The sequence below is a fragment of the Penicillium waksmanii genome, assembly GCF_028829765.1.
Source record: "Penicillium waksmanii strain IBT 27052 chromosome Unknown utg000004l:1.0-5674109.0:1.0-5678898.0, whole genome shotgun sequence".
NCBI lineage: Eukaryota > Fungi > Ascomycota > Eurotiomycetes > Eurotiales > Aspergillaceae > Penicillium > Penicillium waksmanii.
In genome coordinates this window covers 4,935,486-4,959,245 of record NW_026643251.1, presented here as the reverse complement: position 1 = coordinate 4,959,245, position 23,760 = coordinate 4,935,486, and the positions used below count along the sequence as shown (strand labels likewise).

General features: G+C 50.8%; 9 protein-coding genes across 9 annotated transcripts; 4 read left to right on the top strand and 5 right to left on the bottom strand.

Moving 5' to 3' along the window:
- Positions 1-237: 237 nt before the first annotated feature.
- Positions 238-1,632, top strand: N7481_004667 (transcription factor SUA7; the record flags this gene model as incomplete). Its single annotated transcript, XM_057263886.1, has 3 exons — positions 238-313; positions 375-527; positions 560-1,632. 3 exons carry the CDS (start codon positions 238-240, stop codon positions 1,630-1,632), a joined length of 1,302 nt encoding a protein of 433 aa, XP_057125547.1.
- Positions 1,633-2,260: 628 nt separating this feature from the next.
- Positions 2,261-5,176, bottom strand: N7481_004666 (Aim21 family protein; the record flags this gene model as incomplete). The annotated part of the gene is made up of 3 exons (XM_057263885.1): positions 2,261-2,652; positions 2,693-4,198; positions 4,255-5,176. 3 exons carry the CDS (start codon positions 5,174-5,176, stop codon positions 2,261-2,263), a joined length of 2,820 nt encoding a protein of 939 aa, XP_057125546.1.
- Positions 5,177-8,185: 3,009 nt separating this feature from the next.
- N7481_004665 (Tvp18 family protein) lies at positions 8,186-8,943 on the bottom strand (the record flags this gene model as incomplete). Its single annotated transcript, XM_057263884.1, has 4 exons — positions 8,186-8,486; positions 8,538-8,633; positions 8,805-8,820; positions 8,907-8,943. The coding sequence occupies 4 exons, from the start codon at positions 8,941-8,943 to the stop codon at positions 8,186-8,188; spliced, it is 450 nt and encodes a 149-aa protein (XP_057125545.1).
- Positions 8,944-9,959: 1,016 nt separating this feature from the next.
- Positions 9,960-10,499, bottom strand: N7481_004664 (hydroxyisourate hydrolase; the record flags this gene model as incomplete). Its single annotated transcript, XM_057263883.1, has 1 exon — positions 9,960-10,499. One exon carries the CDS (start codon positions 10,497-10,499, stop codon positions 9,960-9,962), a length of 540 nt encoding a protein of 179 aa, XP_057125544.1.
- A 647-nt stretch (positions 10,500-11,146) lies between these two features.
- Positions 11,147-12,318, top strand: N7481_004663 (ArsA family ATPase; the record flags this gene model as incomplete). Its single annotated transcript, XM_057263882.1, has 3 exons — positions 11,147-11,536; positions 11,611-12,200; positions 12,276-12,318. 3 exons carry the CDS (start codon positions 11,147-11,149, stop codon positions 12,316-12,318), a joined length of 1,023 nt encoding a protein of 340 aa, XP_057125543.1.
- Positions 12,319-14,469: 2,151 nt separating this feature from the next.
- Positions 14,470-14,667, top strand: N7481_004662 (uncharacterized protein; the record flags this gene model as incomplete). The annotated part of the gene is made up of 1 exon (XM_057263881.1): positions 14,470-14,667. One exon carries the CDS (start codon positions 14,470-14,472, stop codon positions 14,665-14,667), a length of 198 nt encoding a protein of 65 aa, XP_057125542.1.
- Positions 14,668-15,761: 1,094 nt separating this feature from the next.
- Positions 15,762-17,242, bottom strand: N7481_004661 (eukaryotic translation initiation factor 3 subunit E; the record flags this gene model as incomplete). The annotated part of the gene is made up of 3 exons (XM_057263880.1): positions 15,762-15,780; positions 15,843-16,037; positions 16,119-17,242. 3 exons carry the CDS (start codon positions 17,240-17,242, stop codon positions 15,762-15,764), a joined length of 1,338 nt encoding a protein of 445 aa, XP_057125541.1.
- Positions 17,243-17,480: 238 nt separating this feature from the next.
- On the top strand, positions 17,481-18,373 carry N7481_004660 (mitochondrial 54S ribosomal protein mL49; the record flags this gene model as incomplete). The annotated part of the gene is made up of 3 exons (XM_057263879.1): positions 17,481-17,622; positions 17,835-18,232; positions 18,323-18,373. 3 exons carry the CDS (start codon positions 17,481-17,483, stop codon positions 18,371-18,373), a joined length of 591 nt encoding a protein of 196 aa, XP_057125540.1.
- An 854-nt stretch (positions 18,374-19,227) lies between these two features.
- Positions 19,228-22,297, bottom strand: N7481_004659 (putative ARID/BRIGHT domain protein (SWI1); the record flags this gene model as incomplete). Its single annotated transcript, XM_057263878.1, has 3 exons — positions 19,228-21,391; positions 21,448-21,469; positions 21,523-22,297. 3 exons carry the CDS (start codon positions 22,295-22,297, stop codon positions 19,228-19,230), a joined length of 2,961 nt encoding a protein of 986 aa, XP_057125539.1.
- Positions 22,298-23,760: the final 1,463 nt, after the last annotated feature.

The window sequence follows — 23,760 nt, the reverse complement described above, 5'->3', positions numbered from 1 at the left end:
AACTCGACTTTCGACGTTGCCCTCCGCGCGCTCGCAGCGACCTGTCAGGTTCTACGACCCTTTTCGTGAGATACCCACATCTTACGGAGACCTTGACTGGTTCATAGGTCAGACAAGTTTGAGGCATCGAGGCTTCTGTGGCATCTCTTCTCTAGAAAAGCGCAGACCCGTGAAGTTTCTGTTTCACGCCTGGGGAGTTATCATCATCAAGCAACGAGTGTACTCACCTGCAAGGTAATGACTGCCTCCACTGCGTTTATGAGAGACTGTGGCGCTGTCGCGGGGAAATCTTCCCTACACAGCGGACACCACAGTGACCTGGGCCCTTGCCTTTTCATCTGGATATGACTGGGCTAACATAACTGCGCACACAGTGACCTGCAACTTTGAGAGAGCTGGTTCTTATTCCCTATCGGGTCTTCGCTCGATAGGCGGACCTTTGTTGCTTGTCACAACCGCCAAAACGCATTCACCACTGTTCCTGCGCCTCTATAATCGGAAATATAACCTTCGGAAAACGGCCAAGAGTATCGCCAGACGCCAATCGCTTCGATTCGAGAGCATCAAAGTATCGATCAAGATGGCGAACGCAACCGTCGCAGCGAACGATGCGACAGCTCCTGGAAGAAGAATTTGTCAGCCACTCTCTGCTGTCCGGAATGCAAGGAAGTTCCTCCAAATCTCGAGTTCCCCGACTCGCACGAGACGGTCTGTGGGTCCTGCGGCTTAGTTCTCGCTGATCGTGAGATTGACATGCACTCGGAATGGCGTACTTTCTCGAACGATGACCAGAACAACGATGACCCGTCCCGTGTCGGTGATGCCATGAACCCACTTCTCAACGGTGATCAGTTGGAAACCTCTATCGCCAGTGGTGCCTCTGGTCGTGCTCGAGACCTTTACCGTGCTCAGAACAAACAGTCCAGCGAAAAGGCAAACAAGGCCCTTCTGGCTGCCTACAAGGAAATCGGTGCCATGTGTGATGGTTTCAACATTCCCAAGAATGTGGCGGACACCGCCAAATATCTCTTCAAGGTTGTGGACGATGCTAAGGCTTTCAAGGGCAAGTCCCAAGACGTGATCATCGCTGGTTGCATTTTTATCGCTTGCCGCCAGTGCAAGGTCCCACGGACCTTCACTGAAATCTTCGCTGTGACCAAGGTCTCGAGGAAGGAGATCGGCCGCATCTACAAGGCCTTGGAGAAGTTCTTTACCGCACAGAACATCGAGCGAAACAACGCAGTTGTGTCCAGCGGTGGTACAGTTGATCCCAATAACAACTACACTGCAACTACCTCCACGAAGCCCAGCGACCTCTGCAATCGTTTCTGCAATTTACTTGGCTTGCCATTCCAGGTTACCAGTGTTTCTTCCTCACTTTCTGACCGCGTTACCACCATGGGAGACCTTGCTGGTCGCTCCCCTCTCTCTATTGTCGCTGCATGCATCTACATGGCTTCATACTTGATGGGTGACGGCAAATCCGCCAAAGAGATCTCGCAGGTAGCTCACGTTAGCGATGGAACCATCCGTGGTGCCTACAAACAACTCTATGCTGAGCGTGAACGTTTGATTGATCCTGAATGGGTCAAGGAGGGCAAGGGCGACTTGTCCCGGCTCCCTGCTAGCTAAATGCTTTCCCCGCAAACTTGTTATTTTTCGTTTGCTAGTAATTCTCACATATTGCCCAAACGTACAATCCATTCCGATGCCCCTCTGAATTTGCTTGCCTTGAGAACGAACCTTTATTATGGGAATCAAGACTGAGAGAATATCATGTACCTTAATCAAAATACACAAAAAAAAATGGTAAAATCTTGATGGGGGCTTCGTTCCACAACGTAGTCTTGTACACTAGCCAACCAACAACTAAAGTGCCCAGGCTAGTACTTGTAGAACTTCTTGGGGTTTTCTTAACAGATTCAATCATGAAATCCACCTAGCAATACTTAGAGGTAGTTGCTAGATATATAGATTACATAGCCTCTGTATGTTCACAGGTGGTCGAATCTTGCTAGGATGAAGTTACTACTCGTCAAAGTCACAAGAGATCAATATCAATATCCAGGATAACAATGGCACCCGAAGTCCCCGGGGCTCTGAGATGAATTTATAATATGGCAACGAATCGCCGATTAAAAAGGCGGAAATAGTAAGAACAAACTCGTTCGTCCTCACGCATTTCCGACATCAGTTTCATAGTAACAGACAGAAATGAATAATGAAGATAACGCACGAAAGAAAGAAATACGCAAGGCGCTTAGGAAGCCGACTGCACAGGATAAAAGTCTCCATCAGATGGCTTCTTGCCATCAGCGAACGCAGCCATATCCTCCATATCCTCCTCCATCTTTATGGGAGATGGCCCAGTCTCGACGGGACGTTCTATACTGCTCGGTCCAGTTGGGGACGGTTCAGGTGAGTCTTGTTTAGCCGTCACCTCAGGAGCAAGTTCGGTGGTCTCGACGGGGTGCTGAGCAGTTGGTGAAGCTTCAGCATCGGCTGGTCCATTTTCGGGGACTTCGACGGTGCTCGGGGAGACTTCCTCAGCCACAGCCAGTGGCTCCGGAACTGAATTGACGGGTTCAGTGGCCGTTTTCTCCACGGCTTCAGGGGATGTGGGTTCCTCGACCTTGGGCTCGACAGCAGGTTCTGGGGGGGACAGCAGAGAACACAATCGGCTTGGCGTCACCGACAGTCACATTGCCATCTTGACCAACCTGCCAAACATTCCATGAGTCGGTAATTTTGATTTCAGGGATGGTAGGTAGCTTGGCGTTGGCATTCTCTACGGCGGGCTTTCGCCTAGCAGGTCCACGGGCTCTCCCCTTCCGGGCGTCATTCAGCGGCTTCTTCTCGACAGGAGGCTCGGGTTCCTTCTCCTGGGGTTTAGCTTGTTGAGGACCCAGCTGCAGACGAGAGTTCAGATCTGTGAGGAAACCTGCCTTCATAGCTGCGATTTTGCTACCACCCGGACGCGCAGGCACTGCGGGTTTCGCCTTAGGCACAGCAGGGCCCTCGGCAGGGGCTTCTTTCGCGGCTTGAGCGCTAGGCCTAGCGGGACGAGTGGGGATCTGAGGCTTCGGTCTATCAGGAATGATGGGTGCTTGTCGCTTTTCCGTGGGAGATGTTGCCTGGGTCTGTCTTTGTGGGCGCGGAGGAATTGCGGGCTTTGACGGGACCTCGGGACTCTTCAGTTCATCTTTTGCGGGCTCGACAGTCGTCACCAGCTGCTGGCTGTCAGGAGCATCTTCCCATATATCCCGACTAGGGAACCGCTGCTTAAGGGCATCTGGCCGTGCTGGATCCTTTTCCTTTTCGCTTCGGACTGATTCTCCCTCGAGGATCTGAGACGCGACTTGGTGTGAATCGATCTTTGATGTTTGCATTCTCCGCCGGGCTTCTTGCTCCGGGGTTTCAAAGGCTTCGGAGTCACTTCGAGGAAGATCCGGGGTAGAAACCGTAGCATGGAGCTGTAAACTGTTCGGGGTGTCTTCCCATATATCCTGGCTCGGAAAACGGTGTGCATCTGGTCGCTTCCTAAAACGATCCGCCGCGGACAGCGGTTTCTCTTTCCTAGTCTCCTCATCGGGGAACAGAGGCTCGTACTCCTCTACGTCCTCCAGGGGAGTATGTGTATCTTCGTGGGGCTCACGCGAGTCGAAGCGAGTCAACATTGGCGCACCTTGAGCACTCGCCGATCTGCTGTTGGAGCGACTATGCGAGACACTGGGCGGTCGGCTGTAGTAATCGTCGTCAAAGCTTCCTCTATGTTCGAAAGATGGCGAAATTGCGGGGTGTAGATATGCCGACTCGGGCCGGACTTGATCAGCCGCCAGAATGGGCTCTTCTTCGTCATCATATTCCTCCAGTTCCGTTTTTTGATCTTCAAATGCTGGGGTGGGAGCAAATCCATCGGGGTGATGCAGTGGGTGAATAGGGTCATCGACATGGATCACATCGGCGTCAGCATGGTTGCCGCGAGAGCTGGACCGGCCGTGACGAAGTGAGGACTTAGGGAGCTCTTTGGGCTGAATTTCTGAGACTGGGAAGCTCATTTGACGAAGAGGAGACTCCACCACGGGCTGATTTTCATTTCGCGCATCAGGTGGGGGCGACGCCATGCGATGCATATATTCATCCGAGGCGAGGTAGCCAACTTCTTCCTCTGGGGTTGCCACAGTTCCGGGGGAGTCGCCTGTAAATCGCATTAGGTCTTCATTCTTCTGGCTCGAGTGAATTGAATGTGCCTACCAGTTCCAGGGGGAGTAGGGTCCGCGCTCCGGACAATTTTATTCAAATCGTCCCTGCTCATGGCCCAATCAGGACGAGGTGTGCCCACACCAGGGCCATATTGCCCTTCCTCCTTGACAAGTTCGTCGGGGTGCTTGTCGTACCAAGCCTTCTCAAACTTATCGGTATGTTGCACACCGTGCCCATGAAGGCCGTAACTACCCGGGGGTAGGGACGAGTCTCGGGCACTACGACTGCGGTGGTGATTACGACCTGACCGTTGAGATCCTTGCTCGAGATAAGGACTCGGGGATGGCGCCTGGACATCACCCGCGTTTGGGTACATGGGAACTCGAAACCCGGGCTCCTCTGCGATCTGCGCCGAGTTTCGACGTTCCGATGAAGCAGTAGACGACTCGGCCCGGGTGCCACTTGCACGGGAGTGCAGCGAACGGCTGGGACGTTCCGACTCGTCGCGAGCCGGGGAGGCTTCCCGGCCTAGTCCTGCCGCTGCGGCTTGCCGAGAGTCTGTGCGAGTAACCGTCTGCACTTTAGCCTTAGCACTGGATGTAGGCAACGAAGGTCTTGGTGCATGCATCTTGAGGTCACTGCTAACGTTGCGAGTCTCTTGTGGAGCCTGATGATGATTGTCCGGTACATTTCCCACATCAAGATCGGCATATTCAATACCCTCCTCTCCCAAAGACGGTATCGTCACACTCGGTGGCCGCTGGGGAACCTCGTTCGAGATCGTACGACTCAAAGCCGGGCCATTCCACCCATTAAGGGGAGATGGGGCATAGCTGTCCCGCATTGGGGATATCGATCGGTCCGCACGGCGGTTCGAGGGACGTGGGGGGATTCTCGGCATGTCTAAAGATGAAGTTGGCTGTGGAGATCGAGCCGGTCGAGGGGGGACCGCCGGGACATTTGGGGCGGACATGGTCGTTTTCAAGCTGGCAGATTTCATCATCAGCTTAGGCCCAACGATTCCAGGCTCGACGCCCCGTGCAAGCTTGGGCCTCTCTACTCCTCTGCCCCGTCGTCAAATGGCTCGCCGAGAGGGAGAAATGGAGAAATGAAAGGCCCAGCGGGGTCCACGTCCTGCGGAATGACTTGCATGGATGCAAGGCAGGATTGGTCTTGGGAAGAATGACCAAGGGTACAAGTGAACCATAGAACAGGACCACCCTGCAGGCAGATAAGCCCGCATGGGACAATTTACTTACCCGGATTCATAAAACCCCTTATGTAGAAGATGTTATCTAATTGAAAGAAAACAATTCGCGGAGGGAATGCGGTCAAAGAGTATAAAAAGAGCAATGCAAAGACGGGGTAAATGCAGCGGAGGGAGGATGATGTAGTGTCATCTTTCTGCCATGACCCACCGGCCGCGTGACGTGATCTGACCGCATCGAGTACCACACCAACGCCAGCCAACTTCGAACATTCAACTTTCAGTCTTTCTTTGCAATGTAACAACTCTACCTAGATTTTCTACAGGGTACATACTACACATGAGGTACTACTCATAGGTACTAGGTATCTCCTGAACTGACCCTCTTATGCGGCATTTCCGTGCAAATGCCTCATTACACCAAGTGGAGAGTCGAGCTCTTTCACGTTCAACGAACGGGCAAATCACGGCGTCGCTCTGAAGTGATTTAATCCAACCACAGGGCTAGGTCTTCGTAGCGTGCAGCTTTGTCTTCCCCCAGTGACACTACTAGACTGATCATCCTGGTGGCCAGACCATTCGCTAAAGTATATTCGTGGCCCTGATATCGCTGTTGACCGCTGAGTGGCTGAGCTCAGGGGGGAGGGGTTCTCGCAATCGGCGTCAACCCCCCCCAAGATAAGACCTGGTACCACTGGTATCGCTGATGCGAGATTATTTCTTTGTATTCACATTGGCCGTAGTGAGCGGTGAGCGAGTTAACAGTTTCTCCACATTGCATCATCGGGCCAAGCACGGGATTCCAGTATCTGTACTCTGTACTCGTACGGAGTATGGGATGTACTTAATAACAGGACTCTGTGAACGCACCCACAGACATACACCTGATCAGCGGATACTAATAAAGTATCTTTCGGTGTCATACCCAGTGTTATTTACATACCCCAGCCCAAGCAACGTAAGCACACGAGCTGTTGACAATAAACCCAACCTTGGAAATTTTGCCCTAGATTTGCAATCCACCTCGGCCCTTGCTACATAGCTGTAAGAATTAACGCCACTGGTGTGGGTGTATGATGCCGAGCGGCATTCTAGCTGGTCAGTGATTCTGACGTGGCTTGTCCTGGTTCCTGGCGTAACCTTGGAGGGGATGAGGGGAAAGCTGGTCATGCGCAGGCTTGGTCTCCTAACCTGCGGCTTCTGAACTTGCTTTTGCTACCCCGCCGCATAATTCCAGACATTGCGGGGTGCTGATCAACGATCTTCACTGTGGTATAATTATGGGCACAACCTTGTTCGTAGTCTGATCAAAATCTTCTATCTACAGAGTCGGGGCATGATCCATCGAGGCTAGGGGTGGTGGGTATATGCGTAACTACCAGATGGACGCGAGGGTAGATCACTAAAGCAAAGTTACTGACGTCGAATTTGAATCTACTGGTGGTGAGACATGTATGGATTACAGTATTAAGGATATCGAGAATATCGAGGTTATATTAACGCCTAGCTATGTTCAATGTGGGCTTTGTATCTGGTCAGAGCTGTCCGTTCGGGAACTTCGATCCATCTGCTAAGTTGCTAGCGAGAGGTACCTCGCTGCGGGTTGCGGGACTTGCGACAAAGTAGACAATTAAAACTACTTGGGTGGTAAAATCAAAAAGATAGCTTCTCAACTTAAGAGTGCGATACTACTACTGGTAGTAGTAGAAGCAAAAAAATGACAAGAGTGGGATTCGAACCCACGCCCCCTTGCGGAGATCAGGAAATTGGAGTTAAGGTTGACCTTAACCTGACGCCTTGGACCAACTCGGCCATCTTGCCAATCGGATATTAAATGGCCCAATTTTTGACTCTATGAGCCAAAACAGACTTCAAGTTATGAAGGCGAAGGTCAGTTTTGTAAGATAGGTATCTGATGATTATTTTTTAAAAAAAAAATATATCGGTTTTTAGTTAATTCTGACTCATTATTGCATACTACATTTCTTCTAAGGTTAGTAGTGGGGTTTATTAATAATTAATTTAGGCTGTGGTACTGCCCAGTTGTGAAGTCTGACTTCATGCATTAGAAGTGGGAATATATATTAACCTTTCATGACTGAACCTACAACCATGGAGGGCTCAATTTTCGAACCTGCCCAGGTGAAGAGCAGACCCCAAACTCCAGAGCACAATAATCGCCAGATACTAAGACAGCGAAATTCCAATAATAGCCCTAGAGTACCAACTGGATAATTTGGACATTTGATCAAAGAGTAACAGAGAGAAGACTCGGAACACAAGCCATTGAATACTAGTAGCACACACAACAAACCTTGAAAGTAAACAAATCGGTAACCACTGGCAGTGCCCAGGTGCTACTAGTACACAAGTTGCTACAAAAAAAGCCTATGGCAAACGAGCAGATATGGCTTACATACTAGTAGCGCGCGTGGCGGCTGTAAAATTCAAGCAGAGTACAATGGTACCCAGAAAAGCCCAGCCAAGCTGTCCGAATTGAAATAACCCGCGATAACATCGCGGCCATAAAATGTATTCCGAGTAGGTTCGCCCAAAGACAATAGAGACGTACTAGTACAAGTACAGAATAAAAATCAAAAAAACAAGCAATATCGTGGCGCATATCAATGCATGTTCTCCCAAAGGGTTTCCTCCAGGGATTCGCAGCGAGCATCTCATCGTTTCAAAAGGACCTTCCTCCTCTCCGACCACCAGATTTTATGCTAACTCGCATGGGATATGGAAGAGAAAACCGAAGACCGAAACTTAATTACCTTAGACAATCATCTGTGCAACACCAGCGCCACCCAGAGTCTTGCTTCGAATAAACTCCTGGCTCTTCACACCGGCAAGCGCATAGAAGATAGCGGCGATATCGAGGAAAACGGCAGCGGCGATCAAACTGCAAGCACCAGTGGCCAGACTGGCCCACTGGATACCACTGAGAATGAGGTAAATGGCAGCTCGCATCCAGCTGGTTGTGAAGCGGCGAATAAAGTCGTCAAACTTGGAGGAGGTTGGGCAAATTCGAAGAAGGAAGGGGACTTCGATGAAGAGCAGGACGAATGACGAGGCGCTGATTTTGTTAGCGCGACACACGAACGTTCAAGGCAATGGTGGCACCCACAGGCAGACCACGGAGATGACAATGTGCAGCACATTGGTGGTGAAGATATTCGCAATACCGAGCGCGAAGCAGAGAACAATACACAGAACACCGGCCCTATAGCAATACTGTTAGAAAGGGCTGTCTTTACAAAAGTTGCAGCGCTTGGAGATGCCCAAGGAGGAAGCCATCGCATAGGCGCCTGGAGCCCAAGCCCGTGCGGCCAGATAGGTGATAGGATTGAAGGCGGAATTGAAACAGAAGGAGTAGAGCAGGTAGATAACTAACCATTGACCATAGATATCTTGAAAAGCGCAACGTTAGTAAAGGTGATCAATACAATGGGGCTGATCGACATCAGTCGCCGCAGTGGCACGAGGGGATACGTACTGAAATTTCTCTGGCGGAACTCCTCGGCTAGCGTCATGATGGGCGGGAATACGGCGACAGGGTAGAGGCGACAGGTAAGAGAGTTGAATAGAGACCGCTAGCGACGAAGAGAGATTCAGGCTTGTGGAGGAGGTGGTCAAAAGAGAAAGGGTACACGCGGCTGATTAGCCGGGACGTTGGGCGGTCAATCACTGAAACGCAAACAAAACAAAGCGGAGCGGAAATCGCAGATCAATCAGGTGCCACCCGCAGTCTTTGGCACGTTAAAAGTTCAAGTTGATCAAAGGTTGATTGTGAAAGATTCGGATTGAGTGATCTTGGTCTTTGAGGTTTGGTTTTTGATTACCCTTTGCCTAACCCAGGCAGACGTCAAATCATCATCCCGAGCAACGTGATTTTTCCCAAGGCTACCGAATTATTAACTCCGAATGTACAGGGCAGACATAGCCCGACATTGAAATAGATCGACAACCTGAAGGCTTGGATACTCGTAGTTTGAAATTGATCACACCATAGACATACCCTTCTTTGAATTATTTATGATACAGTTAACACATCCTAATCTATAAGCCAGTACTCCAAAAATGATCAATGTGTAAACAGGTGGCCTGACACGAAGTGACAGTCTGTAGTAACAAAACCAGAGTGGCTCAACGTCGCCTGGGGTCCCCGATTTTGATAGATTTGTCCAAAAAAGAGCCTGCTCTGAGAGTAGATAGTAGATAGAAGCAAAAAAATGACAAGAGTGGGATTCGAACCCACGCCCCTTTTCGAGACACGGAAATCTATAAAGATCTCTGAGGATCAGGTAAACCTGAACCGTGCGCCTTAGACCGCTCGGCCATCTTGCCAATTGAATGAAGAGAACTGCAAACTTTGGCTTCATGAAAGGGAGGATATATAACTTCTGCATATAGATTCGTTAAATGACATCTACTCGAGTAACATGTATGTAGTAATAGGAGATTGCTTCATCCACATTTAGAATGCTTATCGTCGAGCCCAAGAAATTCATTTACTAGTACTATATCTCTCCATCCCATCCCATCCCATTTAAGAACCCCGATATGTGGAATAGTTCCAGGGGCCTAGCAGTACCGGGACGTGGTAATGGCGCCAGCCCTCCTCGCCCTCGCGGCCGCGACCCTTTACGGTGAATTTGACCTCGACCTCGGGCCAGAAGCTCTCAATTCCCTGGGCTTCATACCAGGGTCCGACCTCAAAGCGTACCGACCAGTTGGTCTTGCTATCAGCAGTGGGTAGTGCAGAGAGAACCTTGGGAACTGAAGTGGATGCGCCGTTGGGTGTCCACTTGCCTACACGGCCATCGGCATTGGTGATGGCGTGGTAGGTGACGGGGCTGGAGGTAGAAGCCGGGCCGGACAGCAGAGTCAATGTCACAGGGAGGTTCGCAGCCGGAGTGCCGGTCAGAGTATTGAGGCAATGGCAGGTAATGGGGTCGCGCGCGGCCATGGTGATGGATGGTGGTGGTTGTTGGTGGGATGTTCTGGCGGAAGAGTTGAGCTGTTGTTGGACTTGGGCGAGGCGATTGGTGGTGCGACCCTGTTCAGTTTCACGACGCGAAGTGTCCATCCAGATCCCTAGACGAGAGAGATAGAGATATAAGAGGAGGAAGGGATGCTTTTTTTTTTTTTAGGACGGATAGAAGAGAAAAGAAAAGGAAAAAAAAAAGAAGAAATCGCAGGGGGAGCTGCGTCGCCATTTCTATGGACCGTCGCATCGGAGGGCACCGATAGCTGCGGAGGATGCCATGCGACAAGAAGACCGGTGGAGCTCAACTCACCTCAATCGGATAGAACCTCTTATTTGGACCCTAAGAAAAGAGTGGTAGTCATCCCAATTGACATGTCTTCCATTCTAACAAATAAATTGTAGGACATGGCATGATCTGCCTACTTGTCCCACAGAGTGGTTACAATGCCAGAATGCCCTTTGAATACGCAAGTAAACTCCGAAGAGCACAGTATAGGTCCAATATCACTGATTGGAATTAACAAACCTGGAATTTCCCATTAAGCAGCCTCTACGGAATACTCCTAAATGAAATAAAGAACAAATAAAAAACCCCCCAACCAGGATCAATATCAATGGTGACCACCTGGCTAGACTTCCCGAAGATTCGCTCGGTTTGCGGGGCAAATCATCATTTTTGAATGTCAACTCTAACTCCAACTCCTCCATCACCACCGACCTCCACCCCTCCACACACACCCCCGAAAATGTCCTCCGCAGTCGTCCATGGCGACGATCTCGACTTGGAGCCCACGCTCCAGTCCATCCTAAACCAGAATACCCTCCGCTGGATCTTCGTCGGAGGTAAAGGAGGTGTGGGTAAAACCACCACCTCGTGCTCCCTCGCCATCCAGCTCGCCAAAGTCCGCAAATCCGTCCTCCTCATCTCCACCGACCCCGCGCATAACTTGAGCGATGCTTTTGGCCAGAAGTTTGGAAAGGAGGCCCGCCTCATTGATGGCTACACCAACCTCAGCGCCATGGAGATCGATCCCAACGGTAGCATCCAGGATCTCTTGGCTAATGGTGAGGGTCAAGGCGAAGACCCCATGGCCGGCATGGGCATGGGAAACATGATGCAAGACCTGGCATTTAGCGTGAGTCCCAGCTATGTCTTCCGCTCCGCATGGAAGATGCCGGAAAGTCGCTAACGAACAATGTCTACCGATAGATCCCCGGTGTTGACGAAGCCATGTCTTTCGCCGAGGTCCTGAAGCAAGTCAAGTCACTCTCCTACGAGACTATCGTGTTCGATACCGCACCAACCGGCCACACGCTACGTTTCCTCCAGTTCCCCACCGTGCTGGAGAAGGCCCTGGCCAAGCTCTCCCAACTGTCAACGCAATTCGGCCCGATGCTGAACTCGATTCTCGGCGCACGCGGCGGTCTGCCGGGTGGACAGAATATGGACGAGCTGTTACAAAAGATGGAATCTCTGCGCGAGACTATCAGTGAGGTGAACACACAGTTCAAGAACCCGGATATGACCACCTTTGTCTGTGTTTGTATCGCGGAGTTTCTGTCCCTCTATGAGACCGAGCGTATGATCCAGGAATTGACTAGCTACAACATTGATACCCACTCGATTGTCGTCAACCAGCTGCTTTTCCCCAAGGAGGGAAGTAGCTGTGATCAGTGCAATGCTCGTCGGAAGATGCAGAAGAAGTATCTGGAGCAAATTGAGGAACTATACGAGGACTTCAATGTAGTCCGCATGCCGCTATTGGTTGAGGAGATCCGCGGCAAGGAGAAACTGGAGAAGTAAGTGGATTTTACTGATTGTTGATTTTGAATGTCACCCGGACTAACCGAATATTCTTTTCTTTTGTGCTATAGGTTCAGCGACATGCTGGTGCACCCCTATGTCCCCCCGCAGTAAAAGGGATGGTTGAGAGAAGTGACGATATGTAACCGCATTGATTTGCACGATGAATGATGAAAGACTAGAGAATAATACATGACACACCCGTTATTCTTTTACTTGCATTGCGCCCATGGAGAATCTCAATTGACACCCTTGGGTGTACATATCATATATGTATATTGAACTTTTTTAAACGAGATGTCGCATATCCCTGCAACTGCAACGACCAGCCCTACCGGCAATTGATGTCATGCACGCCCCATCACATCTACGAGTACTCTGGCCGGATATGAAACTTAAATGCCTCAAAATCCATGATCAGCGCTCGGTGAACCGTTCAGATTGCAAGTATTAGGTGATTTGAACTTGAACTTGAATGTGCTTCTAACAATCCAAGGTATCGCTGCATGGTAATTGGTGGTAATGATTATGATATAGATTCTATGTACTCTTTAGCAGATGGCCATCAGCAAATGTAGAGAGAATAGACCAAGTAGAGGGGTTAGACGATATTGATAGTCGATTCCAATTGAAACCGACATTCCATTTATAGGCCGGACCCCAGAAAGTAGCGGCTGGTGGGAACTTTCGTATCTGATGTTGGCTGCGTCACACCTGCACTGCACGGGAACTAGACTCATCCAACATTAGTCTGGATTGCATCTGCCATGTGTTCGGCACCGAACAGCAAGACCAAACGCAACCCGGGAAACTGACTTTGTCCAAAAAATGCAAGATGCAGATATGCCAACTGCAGCGTGGTTCGGGCCCCACGGCCAGATTCGTGTTCATGGTGCCACGACATCACCGCAGCAAGAGACCAATTTGGCGCTGCAGCGAAAGAAAGGTGCGGTGAGGCCACGGTATTAATGATACACCGAGAATCTTGAGCAAAATCCTATCCACCATGCACTGTCTATACGCAATTGGGAGGGCTTTGAGGGGGGTTACGGTGTGCTTGCAAGACCCTGAATTAGGTGTACTGCATTGTTCTCTGCAGTTGTCCACCGATTTCGACTGGCTCCCCCCCCAGCCTCACTTTTATCCTTGGCCGAAGCCCGGGCTGTTGGAAGCACAGACTGATTATGGCTGGCATGATCGATTCTTATATTAAATTAAACCCGAAAAAGGGAGCAGGGAAAAAAAGGGTTGGACCTCGTTAGCAGATGGAAGTGAGGCGGACACATCGTGCGCCCCCTCCTCGCCGTTTTTGTCTTGATTCTCGCCTCCCCGAGGATTCCGACGGAGACCCATTGCCTGCTGGAAAGTTGGAGACAGTGGGACTGGTTCGTTCCTGGGCGGAATCGCGCGACCTATTGTTTTCCTGCTGTGCACTTTGCCATCACCTGCCCGGGTCCGTGGAGAAGGATGTCGGGATATTTGCCTGGTCGCATTAGCTTGGAGCCACCTTCTATTTGTTCGGTTGAGATTGAAAATCTGGTGGATCTGGCTATTTTTTGTCCTTTGACGAAAATTTACGGTTTGAGGTTGTGAGATCATCGTTGACCCCTCCATAGGTTTGTGGTTGATGGACTGCAGCCCCGGCTGAGGCTTGTCTCATTCGTCTCTTTTAGAAGGAGGGTTGCTCTTCCTTCACCACAAGGAGGGGTTCGATGACTGGATAGAACCCCCCGGTTATTTAAACCCCATGTGCGATCCTCCGAGCTGTAGTTTATTGAGAAAAGTAGAAGATATCAAAGTCTTCCGCCAGCATCTGGCTCTGGCTTCACCGCGCCGGCGTCGCCTCTGATCCCACTCTCTTCGAAGTCGCAGCCCCTATGCCAAAGAAAATACACCTTATGCACACAAGTACTATATACCGGATAATTGTTTCTTTACCGCGCGTCCGCAATGTCACGAGTTCAACAATACTGGCTCCCGGGATATGGGCTATCCCGACATATTGTCCTAGGGCACATCCACTACTTTCTCGGTCCCTCTGCATCAGTCAGACCATATAGTTATCAGGTACACTAGATTTTTACCACCCACTGTCATTCATGTTAAACCATCCTAACTAGATATCTTGATTGAATTAAAGGGGCGCGAAGGTTACCTCATCGTCGGGGTACCGATTACACGGGTCTGTCTGCATCGCAGGAAAGCAGCAGACTGAACGGGAGCTGACTCGCTTCGCCATAGGAACAAATCGAAGATCTTGCAACCATGTCTAGAGAATATGAGAAACAGGAAGCCTTGCGGATGACCCATCAAAATGGTCCTGGAAACGGCAATGGCAGCAGAATTGGAAATGGCAACGGAAATGGACAGTCTGGAGAGCCGTATATCAACGAGATAATTCCGGTGGATTCATCAAGGCCTCGAAGACGCCCCGTGGAGCCGGACTCCAGAAGTGGTCGTTGAGATGGAGATTACTTCCCAGGGTTCTGTTGTCCTGCCGGCTCCGACGCTTGTTGCCCAGGCGAGCCATCGGATGGATATTCGCAGCCATTTTCTTCTCTCACATCCCATGGAAATCCTCCTCGATGTACGGGGACTCTTTGTTGTTTTTTCCACTGGGTGACAAAGTCGTTTTATCTCCAATGCATTCGGTCTACTTCCCAGGAACGCCAATCCCCGGACGTTCAAATAGAAAGCCATTCCCGGATGTTTGGTCCATGGGCCCATTCCATTCCACGGGCTTTGGAAACCTGGAATATACTGATTGAGTAGTACCTGGACTGCCGACATGAACTGCATTGGACTCTGGGCCGTAGAGGCTAAAAGCCGACGGACACATTTTCGGGCAATGTTCTTTCAATATACCCCTTTGGCTGTTTTTATTACACTTCCTCCGGAGCTCTCAGATATGACTTATTTCGGAACAAAAGAAGTTTGCAACTGCTTTCAGTGGGCCGGAAGCCTATGACTCTTCACTTCATTAGAACAGATATCATTACCTTCTTCACATTTTCTTTTACGAGGCAACAGAAGGGAACAAATATTGTCAGACATCATTTTCACTCATCTCTATAGACCATTCGTAACAGCATAGATCCATCAGACGTTCGGGTATATCCCGAACATGTCTTCTACATAAACCCCAGTCGCTTTTCTTTTCAGGCGCGGGAGGAAGAGCGCCGTGAGTCCCTCGTGGTTTCTTTTAGACCTCCCTTCTCTGCAAAAGACCTTCGAAGGTCTTCCTTTGCACACGAGAAAAATAATAAAAAAAAAACCAAAGCGAAAAAAAATACCTGACGACAGAGAAAGGGAGAAATATAGGAAAATGGAAAGAGACTGTGGACTAAGGAGGTTAAAAGATAAAAAGGAAAATCAAAAAGGTGGACCACCGAAGAACGCCAGCCGGATGCCACTCTGCGCGGAGTCCCCATTCTCCTTCGAAGAACCGTGTTGTGACATACACGGGGAGATCACTATGGGCTGGCAGAAAACAGGGTTGATAATAACAATGAAGAAATCGGTTTTGGCATCAGCTCATGGGGGGGGGGGGGAGTAAATCATTTCGCAACAGCGGAGCTGTGAATATGTTAGTATGTTTGGATATTCATATGATGGGTCGGTGATGGCACAAGGCTTACCTCAGGACTTGAGTCCGGAAAAAGGCACCCTTTGTCTTCTCAATGACCTGTTGGTACACCGATTGCGGTGGGTGGTTCATGATAACGGTGCCCTCTTTGTAGTCGATCTTGGCATCGACACGGGTGTCGCGGATCAGGTTGACGATCCACTTCTCACCCTCGTCCTGGCTGAGGCCCAGACGAGTGGACAGGTCCCTATCAATGAGGTTAGATATCATGTGACTTGGTTTGATGCTGATCCCTTCAGCCCCGCTGCTTCAAAAATAAAGGACTTACTTAATGTCGATCCGCTGGTGGATCTTGCAGTAGCTCTCAGAGATGAGGTGACGGGCAGAATCAACGAAGTTGTCCGCAGCAGACACAAGGAAGAAATCGCTGCGCAGAACATCCTCTGCCTCGCCCAGCTTCTTTTGGGCCTCCTCGAAGTCGAAGTCGACGTAGAGAGCCTTGACGAAGTCGAGGATGGGGTCGGTGTACTCGTAATCCTCCTGGCGCACCACGCGGATCAGGTCTTTCAATTGCTTCTGGTAGATACCATGGTGCTTGTGGGGGCGGCTGCGGTTGGTGATGACGGCGGCGGCGAGGTAACGGAGGACCCAGGGGCAGCTGGTCTGGATGGTGTTGATGTAGGCGGGGGAGAAGAAGAGATCGGTCAGGACGTCACGAGCGGCGTCGTGGTTGAAAAAAGGGAAGAGAGACCAGTGAATCAACCAGGAGCGGTTGGTGAGTTGGCCCAGAGGGTTGTTGAACAGACGGGTCTCGATAGAATCCTTGACCTTTTGCACCTCCTCCATGGCACCCTCCCAGTTGGTGGTCAGAATCTCGGAAGCCAGGCGACCCCAGGTGGCGGAGGCAACCTTGTCGTTATCGGTAGACAGCACACGGAACTGGTAGAGCAGCTCAGCGGCATTGCCGTAAGAGCCACAGCTGTACTGGAACCGGCCGTAGTCGAACAGGCTGTTAACCATCTCGTTGGTGACACCATGCTGTTCCTCGAGGAAGCGCAAGTTAGCAGCCTTGTCGCTGCGCAGGTTGCCCACCACCTCGTCGTCCTGCAGAAGTTCAGAGATCTTCTCGCTCTGGTCCTGGTAATGTTGCAGCTTGGTCAGAACCTCCTCGCGCTTCTTGACAAATTCGTCGGGAATCGAATCGGAATTGTTGATTTCTTGCCACAAGTTGGCGACGTAGTCGGTCATGTTGGTGTGCTTGAGCAGCTCGTATTTGGCGCGAGTGATTTCATTGTCGTCCTCATCGTTGCCGGCGCTGAATTCGAGCAGCGGGAAAACCAGGTGGCGGTCGAGATAGGGGATCAGGCGGGGTAGAAGGTCGTACTGAGGAGCGATGTCGGTGGGCTGAGCGCCGCTGAGCATTTCGGCGGAGGGAGGGGCGTTGGCGGCCATGATGGATGGTTCAAAGACACGGTCTTTTCCCTCTTGTTGAGTCGACGCTTTGAATTTCACACAAATTGTGTGCGGGAGGGTCACCGTGCGCTAAGCCGCTTTGGGCTTTAGGGCGGTGAATCTGGCAGAATGCGCGCCCGAAGAAACCTGCTTCTCCTCAGCGGCATCTGTTGATTTCCCCAGGTCGGTCTATCTTCTTTTCCCTCCACCTCCAGCTCTGCCCTTTCCAGACCCTGAAATGGCGTCGATTCGGCATTCGACTTCGGTCGCTTCGGCTGTGTGTAAGCAGACCACCAACGCCTGTGTGGCTCGACCCGTGGCTTCCGTACAGACATACAACCGGGCTGCTTCATTATCTTCTCCGGCACGATTTGCAGCTTGTAAGTTTGGATTCTCGCTATTGTTTGATTTCTCTCGACAATACTGTGTCAAGCATCATCACATACTTTGCAATGCGCAAGGCCGCAGAGTATGCGGTGGTGGGAATCAACTACCCATCAGATATCATACCACCACCGCGGTCAACTCACTCGAAATCTCGAAAAAAAATTGGGAAAAACACTCTCTAACCAAGATTTTCCTTTCCAAATAGCTTCTTTCCTCCAGTCATCACAGCGCCTAACCTCCATCTCCTCTTCTTCTCCCGTCACCTACCAAACCCGCACGTTCCTGACGCAACTCCGCCGTCAAGCGCAGGCCTTGAAAGAGCAAATCCCCTCGACTCCGAATATCCCCTCGACAACCAAGGCCTCCAAGCCCGCTTCTACTCTCAAGCTCACCAACCTTCCCTACTTTGTTCGCCGCACTGGATCCAACCAGCTGCCTGTCTACGTTGTCACAAAAGCTGGTGGTACCAAGCAACTCACCAAGATCCAGAAGACGGAGGGTGACCTGGATACGTTGCGCACCGACCTGGCACATAGTCTAGGCGTGGACCCTCGTAGCCCTGATGTCTCTATCAACCGTCTCACCGGTCATATCATTGTCAAGGTACTTTTTCTCCCTCGGCTATGCCTTTACTTGATAGATATAGCGATTGGTATGTCGAGCAGCAAAACTAACATATCACCTTCTCTACAGGGCTGGCGCAAACCCGAGATCGTGAAGTTCCTCAGCGAGCGTAACTTCTAAACAATACCATGCATTCGATCATACCTCTCGCCTTACCGCGACTGAAAGATGTCGCTGGTATCGCACTACCCGACTGAGCGAAAGATCGCAGCAGGAGCTCAAAGCACAGGAAACAAAAGCATGTGAAGACGTGACGAAAGAAGAAAAAGGAAAAAACCTAAACCTCAATCTGCGATTTGATGTGATTGCCCCGGGCCCTTGTTGGCCAGGTGGGTGAACGTTCCCTTTTCCTTCTTGATTCCCCTCTTCCCTTGGTGTATTTTTAGTCTCAATTCTGGGGTCATTCTGATATTTCTCGTTTTACCATGCCGGTGTCCTGGTTTTCTCCTCCTTTCTTCTTCTTTTGTCTGGCCCTACGTTTTCTGGCGCTTTCTTTGCTTTCTCTTTGATTTTTCCCTGTACTATTCCTATCTGTACAGTCTGATGAGATGTTGGGTGTAGACCCTGATTCTCCTAATTGAATGAATCCATGCATCGTCAACTTCCACTGGTCACAATTGTTATACAAATGTACGGTGCCTGACTAGACTACATCGATCTATCACCAGATTGGTTTAGATATTCAGATCTCTCGTATTCAGTCGAGGGTATTTTGAGATTGTACACTGAAGAACAACATAGCTCGCTATCTCACATGGCAAAACAAAAACAAGAGAAAAAAAATTTCAAAGAAGCACCCCCATTTCCACCGGCGCCCAAAAATACCAAGATTGACTGGGCCATCGCCCAGAGACATGAGTACAAATGACATGACAGAAACCAAAAAAGAAGAGAGAAATTGTCGTAGATGCAACGTGCAAAGCAACCAATTGTCACCCCGTGCATGAAAGTGTATGTTTTCCCTTTATCACGACTTACTCGGCGAGTCGAGCATAGCTGACGAGCTGTCGGATGATATTTGGATCCATGTTCGGAAGTAACAAAGCCCCAAGAAGACTCTCCTTGCGAGGGGTAATCCCAGACGGGAAGCATAGTGAGGAGGATTTGTCCACTTGCTTAGACTTCTCTGCAAGGCGGCGCAGAATGGCCAGTCCACGATGAACAAGTGCTCCAAATGCATATGCTTCGGGTTCTTGTGCTCGTTGGCGCATGTTAATCTGCGGGATGCGGTCCGTGCAAAGGGCGCAGGATAGTCGGAGGAGATGAATGGCGAAGCCATCTACAGACCCAAGCCACAACTTAGCCATGGGCCCGTCCGCGAACGAAGTCAAAACATCTGCGGCCAAGAGACCCTGCAGAAGGAACACCTTGCGAGCATCCACAACTCCTAAGGCCTTGTTATGGGGAACACATGATATCGCAAGTCCAAATGCTCGCGTCAGTAGATCCGGCCGAGGCGGTGCAGACCCATCACCAGAGAAGATGGCAGCGAAATAGGCCCGGTTGGGATCATCTCTTGCAAGTAGCTTGGCGAGACCGTCGACGGCAGCGGGGGTATACCGGTGGATGGAGGGATTGAATTCCGAAAACATAGCCTGGCCTTGTTTTGAGGTGGCCTCGGGCAATGGTGAAAATGCTAGAAGGAAATGCAAAAGGCTCAACGCTTCTTCCTTTCCGGGTATTTGCATGGAGTGGGCGAGGTTGCCCATGAAAACCACAGCATCTTTCATCAAGTTCAATGTGTTTTGGTCCCGTCGCAAAAACATCTTTCGAGTTCCAATATTCCGGAAGATACTAGCAAAGCATTGAGTGACCGCAGGCATTCCCAAAACTCCAAAGTTAGATTCGCTGAAGGAGAAATTGCGAAGAATTGTGGTAACACAGATAAGTCGCTCCACTGCTCGATCAAGTTCATAATCGAGGCATCCAAACTCAGGCACATCGGCAAGCGATGCGTGTTCAGAGTGGCAGCCTCTGACCACTTCCTCGTAAGAACGGAGAATAATCGTATCCGAGGACTCTGGGATGTTCTCAGCCAAGAAGTCTGCTTGGTCTTCAGCGCAGTCAACAAGGCTCTCCACCAAATCATCACAGTTCTCAAGAGAGATTTGCACCTGCGGCTCACAGGAAAGAGTGGTCAGGGTATCGAGAGAAACACGAATCTCGGAATGGATGCCTGACTTCAAACTCATGGTAAGAGCATGAATATCAATCACACCAAGCTCGGCAAAGCTTGGTGCTATTGGCCGAAGCCTTGAGATATCATCACCAATCTGGTACATCTCGTCCACTGCAATAGGTCCATGAAGACGTCTTTCTGTGAGAACCATGGGCTTGAACGGATCCTCTATTGGCTTTTTGACAAATTCTTCCATTTTTTGCTCTGGTTGCCGTGGTTGCGTTTTGGGAGTTGGTGGCGCGCCCTTTGTTTGTTGTGAAGGGGAGGGTGCGGCAAATTGTCCCTCCGGCATAGAGGCTGGAGGCTGAGATGGGCGGGAAACACTAAGCCGCTGTCCAGACTGGGGAGGCTTGCTCTGGCTTCTGGCTTGTGTTGGCGTGGCGAAACCATTGGCCTGAGCGGCTTGGACATGATTGGCGACGGGAGTATTGTTTTGAGGAGAGTGACTAATTTGTTGAGGCTGTTCGAAATTCTGACCTGGTTTGACAGTGGGTGATTGAAACTGCTGCATGGCCGAAGGGTCGCTGGGCTGGCGCGGCATACCGCCCTGCTGCATCTGGTCGAACTGTTTCTGCTGCGAGCCGAGGTATGCTTGTTCGTACGGTGCCAAGTTCCGCTGGTGGTAGTCGCGCACCTCTTGTGCAGCTGAAGGAAATTGCATCTGAGGAAATTGAAGTTGCTGTGCAACTGCAGGCCACATATTCATCCCAGTCACCTTCTTGGATCCACCCATCTTCATAACAGTTCCATAAAGCTGCACGAGATTGATCGGGCGGCCACAAATGACCGGGCTGGGGTCAAAAGGGAGGTTTCTGGACATCATGAACTTCTGTAGACCACGCAGGAACATCTCAGGGTTGTTAGGTTTCGGCATGTTTTGTTGCATTTGACGGATGGCCGCCATCTGCTGAGGATTGGCCATAGCATTCATACCGCCGGGGGGGAGGACGCCCAGCCATCTGAGGATTCATATTCATCTGCTGGTTTGGCATCTGTTGGCCCGGCATCTGTTGACCTTGCATCTGTTGACCTTGCATCTGTTGACCTTGCATCTGTTGACCTTGCATTTGCTGACCTGGCATTTGCTGACCTGGCATCTGTTGCCCTTGGTTCTGCATTTGCATGGCGCGCAATCGTTGCTGCTGGGCGGCTATCGCCTGATGGTATTGATGTGGCATTTGTTGCATGCCATTGAGCTGCTGTGGCGGCATAGAAGGTTGTTGGCCTTGGTTCATCCCCGGAACTTGCTGGAATTGACCAGGCATTCCCTGAGGGTATGCTTGTCCTGGCATGAAGTTGTTGTTCTGTGGGGTGTTCACACGGCTTCCATGGTCTGACTGTGAGGGTGACATGTGTGAACCGCCGCCTCCGACATGTGGACCAGCTGGTGAGAAAGGACTTGGAGACGCCGTTCCCACCCGAACGCTTCCTTGATCAAAGTCTTGCTGCATGATAGGAGACTGTGTTACATTAGGCGACGCGGTCTGCTGTTGAAGGTGTTGATAAGGAGTGGGGTGTTGCGAAAACTGTGCTGCGCCATTGGCACCTCCCTGATATCCGGGATATGGAACTTGATGAGGAGTTTGCGATCGCGAACCATTCACGCCGCCAGGTCCTGGGCGCGGCGACATAGGCATCCCATCTTCCGGTCGAGGCCGCTTTGATGGAATCACTTGGTTGGGGTTGTGGAAGCCTGGCGAGGCATTCCGCGGCACGCCATTGTTGAACATGCGCTGGAACTGGTTGGGATCCTGGGGGGTCGGCGAGGCATGGAGGAAAGCGGTCGAAGGGTCGATCGTTGAAGGATTAAAGGCCCCATTCTCCTGGCCAGGGATGTTCGAGGCGTCGGCGAGCCAGGCGTTCATGTCGTGCGATTCTACCAACCCATCTGTACAGGGAGGCCCGGTCAGTAACACGCAAGACAATGGGGGCGGCGCGCCGTCATCGCGAATGGGCACGATGACGCAAATAACATCTCAATCATCTAGGACGAATAGAATCTGGATCGCCGATGATTTTCCCCGACTATGCAAACGCGTCCGGTGGGGATGTTTAGGGTCTGCGCGCTCGGTCGCGACACGCTCCGGGGTGGCTCAGACGAAAGATGGAAGGTGAACCATCTCCCCCAAAGAGAAAGAGAAGGGAAGTGGGGGGCAAGGGAAGAGGAAATGAAAGAAGAAGAGATGTATACATACCGACAAGGCTAGATCACTGGAATTCCCGACTTGTGAGCGGATGGCTAAGCCCGGTATCCGGAATTAGCAGCTGGGGTGGTGGTGGTGAGGTAGGAGTATGGTCACGTGTTTTGGGGCCTGAGGCCACACAAAGTTCACCACGTAGATGGGATGACGGCTGGGCCAGTGTGAGGGGAGGGAGGGGAGGAGGGGGGCTAGGCCAGTCAAGACTGGGGGGTGGGAACAAATCTGAAGCAACTGCTGATCTCTGAGGCCACGATAATGACTGTTTCGGGCCGAGCCAGAAAGGAGGGCAGACAGTGCGTCTGGACGAAAGGGGGGGCAAGGGAGAGGGGGAACCCGTATGGGGGGAACCAGGGAGTGGGGGGAAGGGGATAGACGTGGTAATGGGCAGACCAAAAGAAAAGCCAACGGTCGAATGGCGTACCTTGAAAAATGGCAAAGGCAAAAGCGCGCAGTTAGGGGAGCTCAAAGTGGCAGTGGAGAGTGGTAAGGATGGAAAAATACTCTGCGCATACCGGAAGGGCCTTGCTCTGTCCGCCCCAACCCTTGCTGGACCGTCCCCGTATCACCTAATACCGTACTGTATTTCCTAGTGCATCACCCGTTACTTATTCTCTTTTGCTTTCTTTTTTCCCTTTTGCTCTTGTGCCCTTAAGTTAGCTTTGACCATTCATTAGTAATTCTTTTTTTGTTTGGTGGTTGGTTGTCAGCCAATATTGTGTACTATGGCTCGCCATGACGTTAGTCACGGGTCTCGCCAGTCTTGCCAGTCTCCCCCCTAATAAGAGTTGACATATGCGAACACCCAAAGGGAATATGAACTCTTTTTGTTTTCTCCCTTCCTTGATTTTCGGAGGTCAGTTAAGGGATGGACATTGGAAAGATCGGAGACTCGTCCCACGTTCGTAAAATAGCCAAAGGTCCATTTCAACAGTCTTCGCCCAGTCAGGTTAGTCTCTATAGTCCTCCCAAGTCGGGTAGAGCACCACTCCACTGGGTAGCCGCCGGTCGGCAGATCACATCCAGGAGAGACATGAATGGAGTGATAGGGAGGGGAAAATATATCTATCGAGTTCAAACAGGGGGAGGGGAAGCGAATGAAATACTTGGGAAAGGGAAGGAGAGAGAAG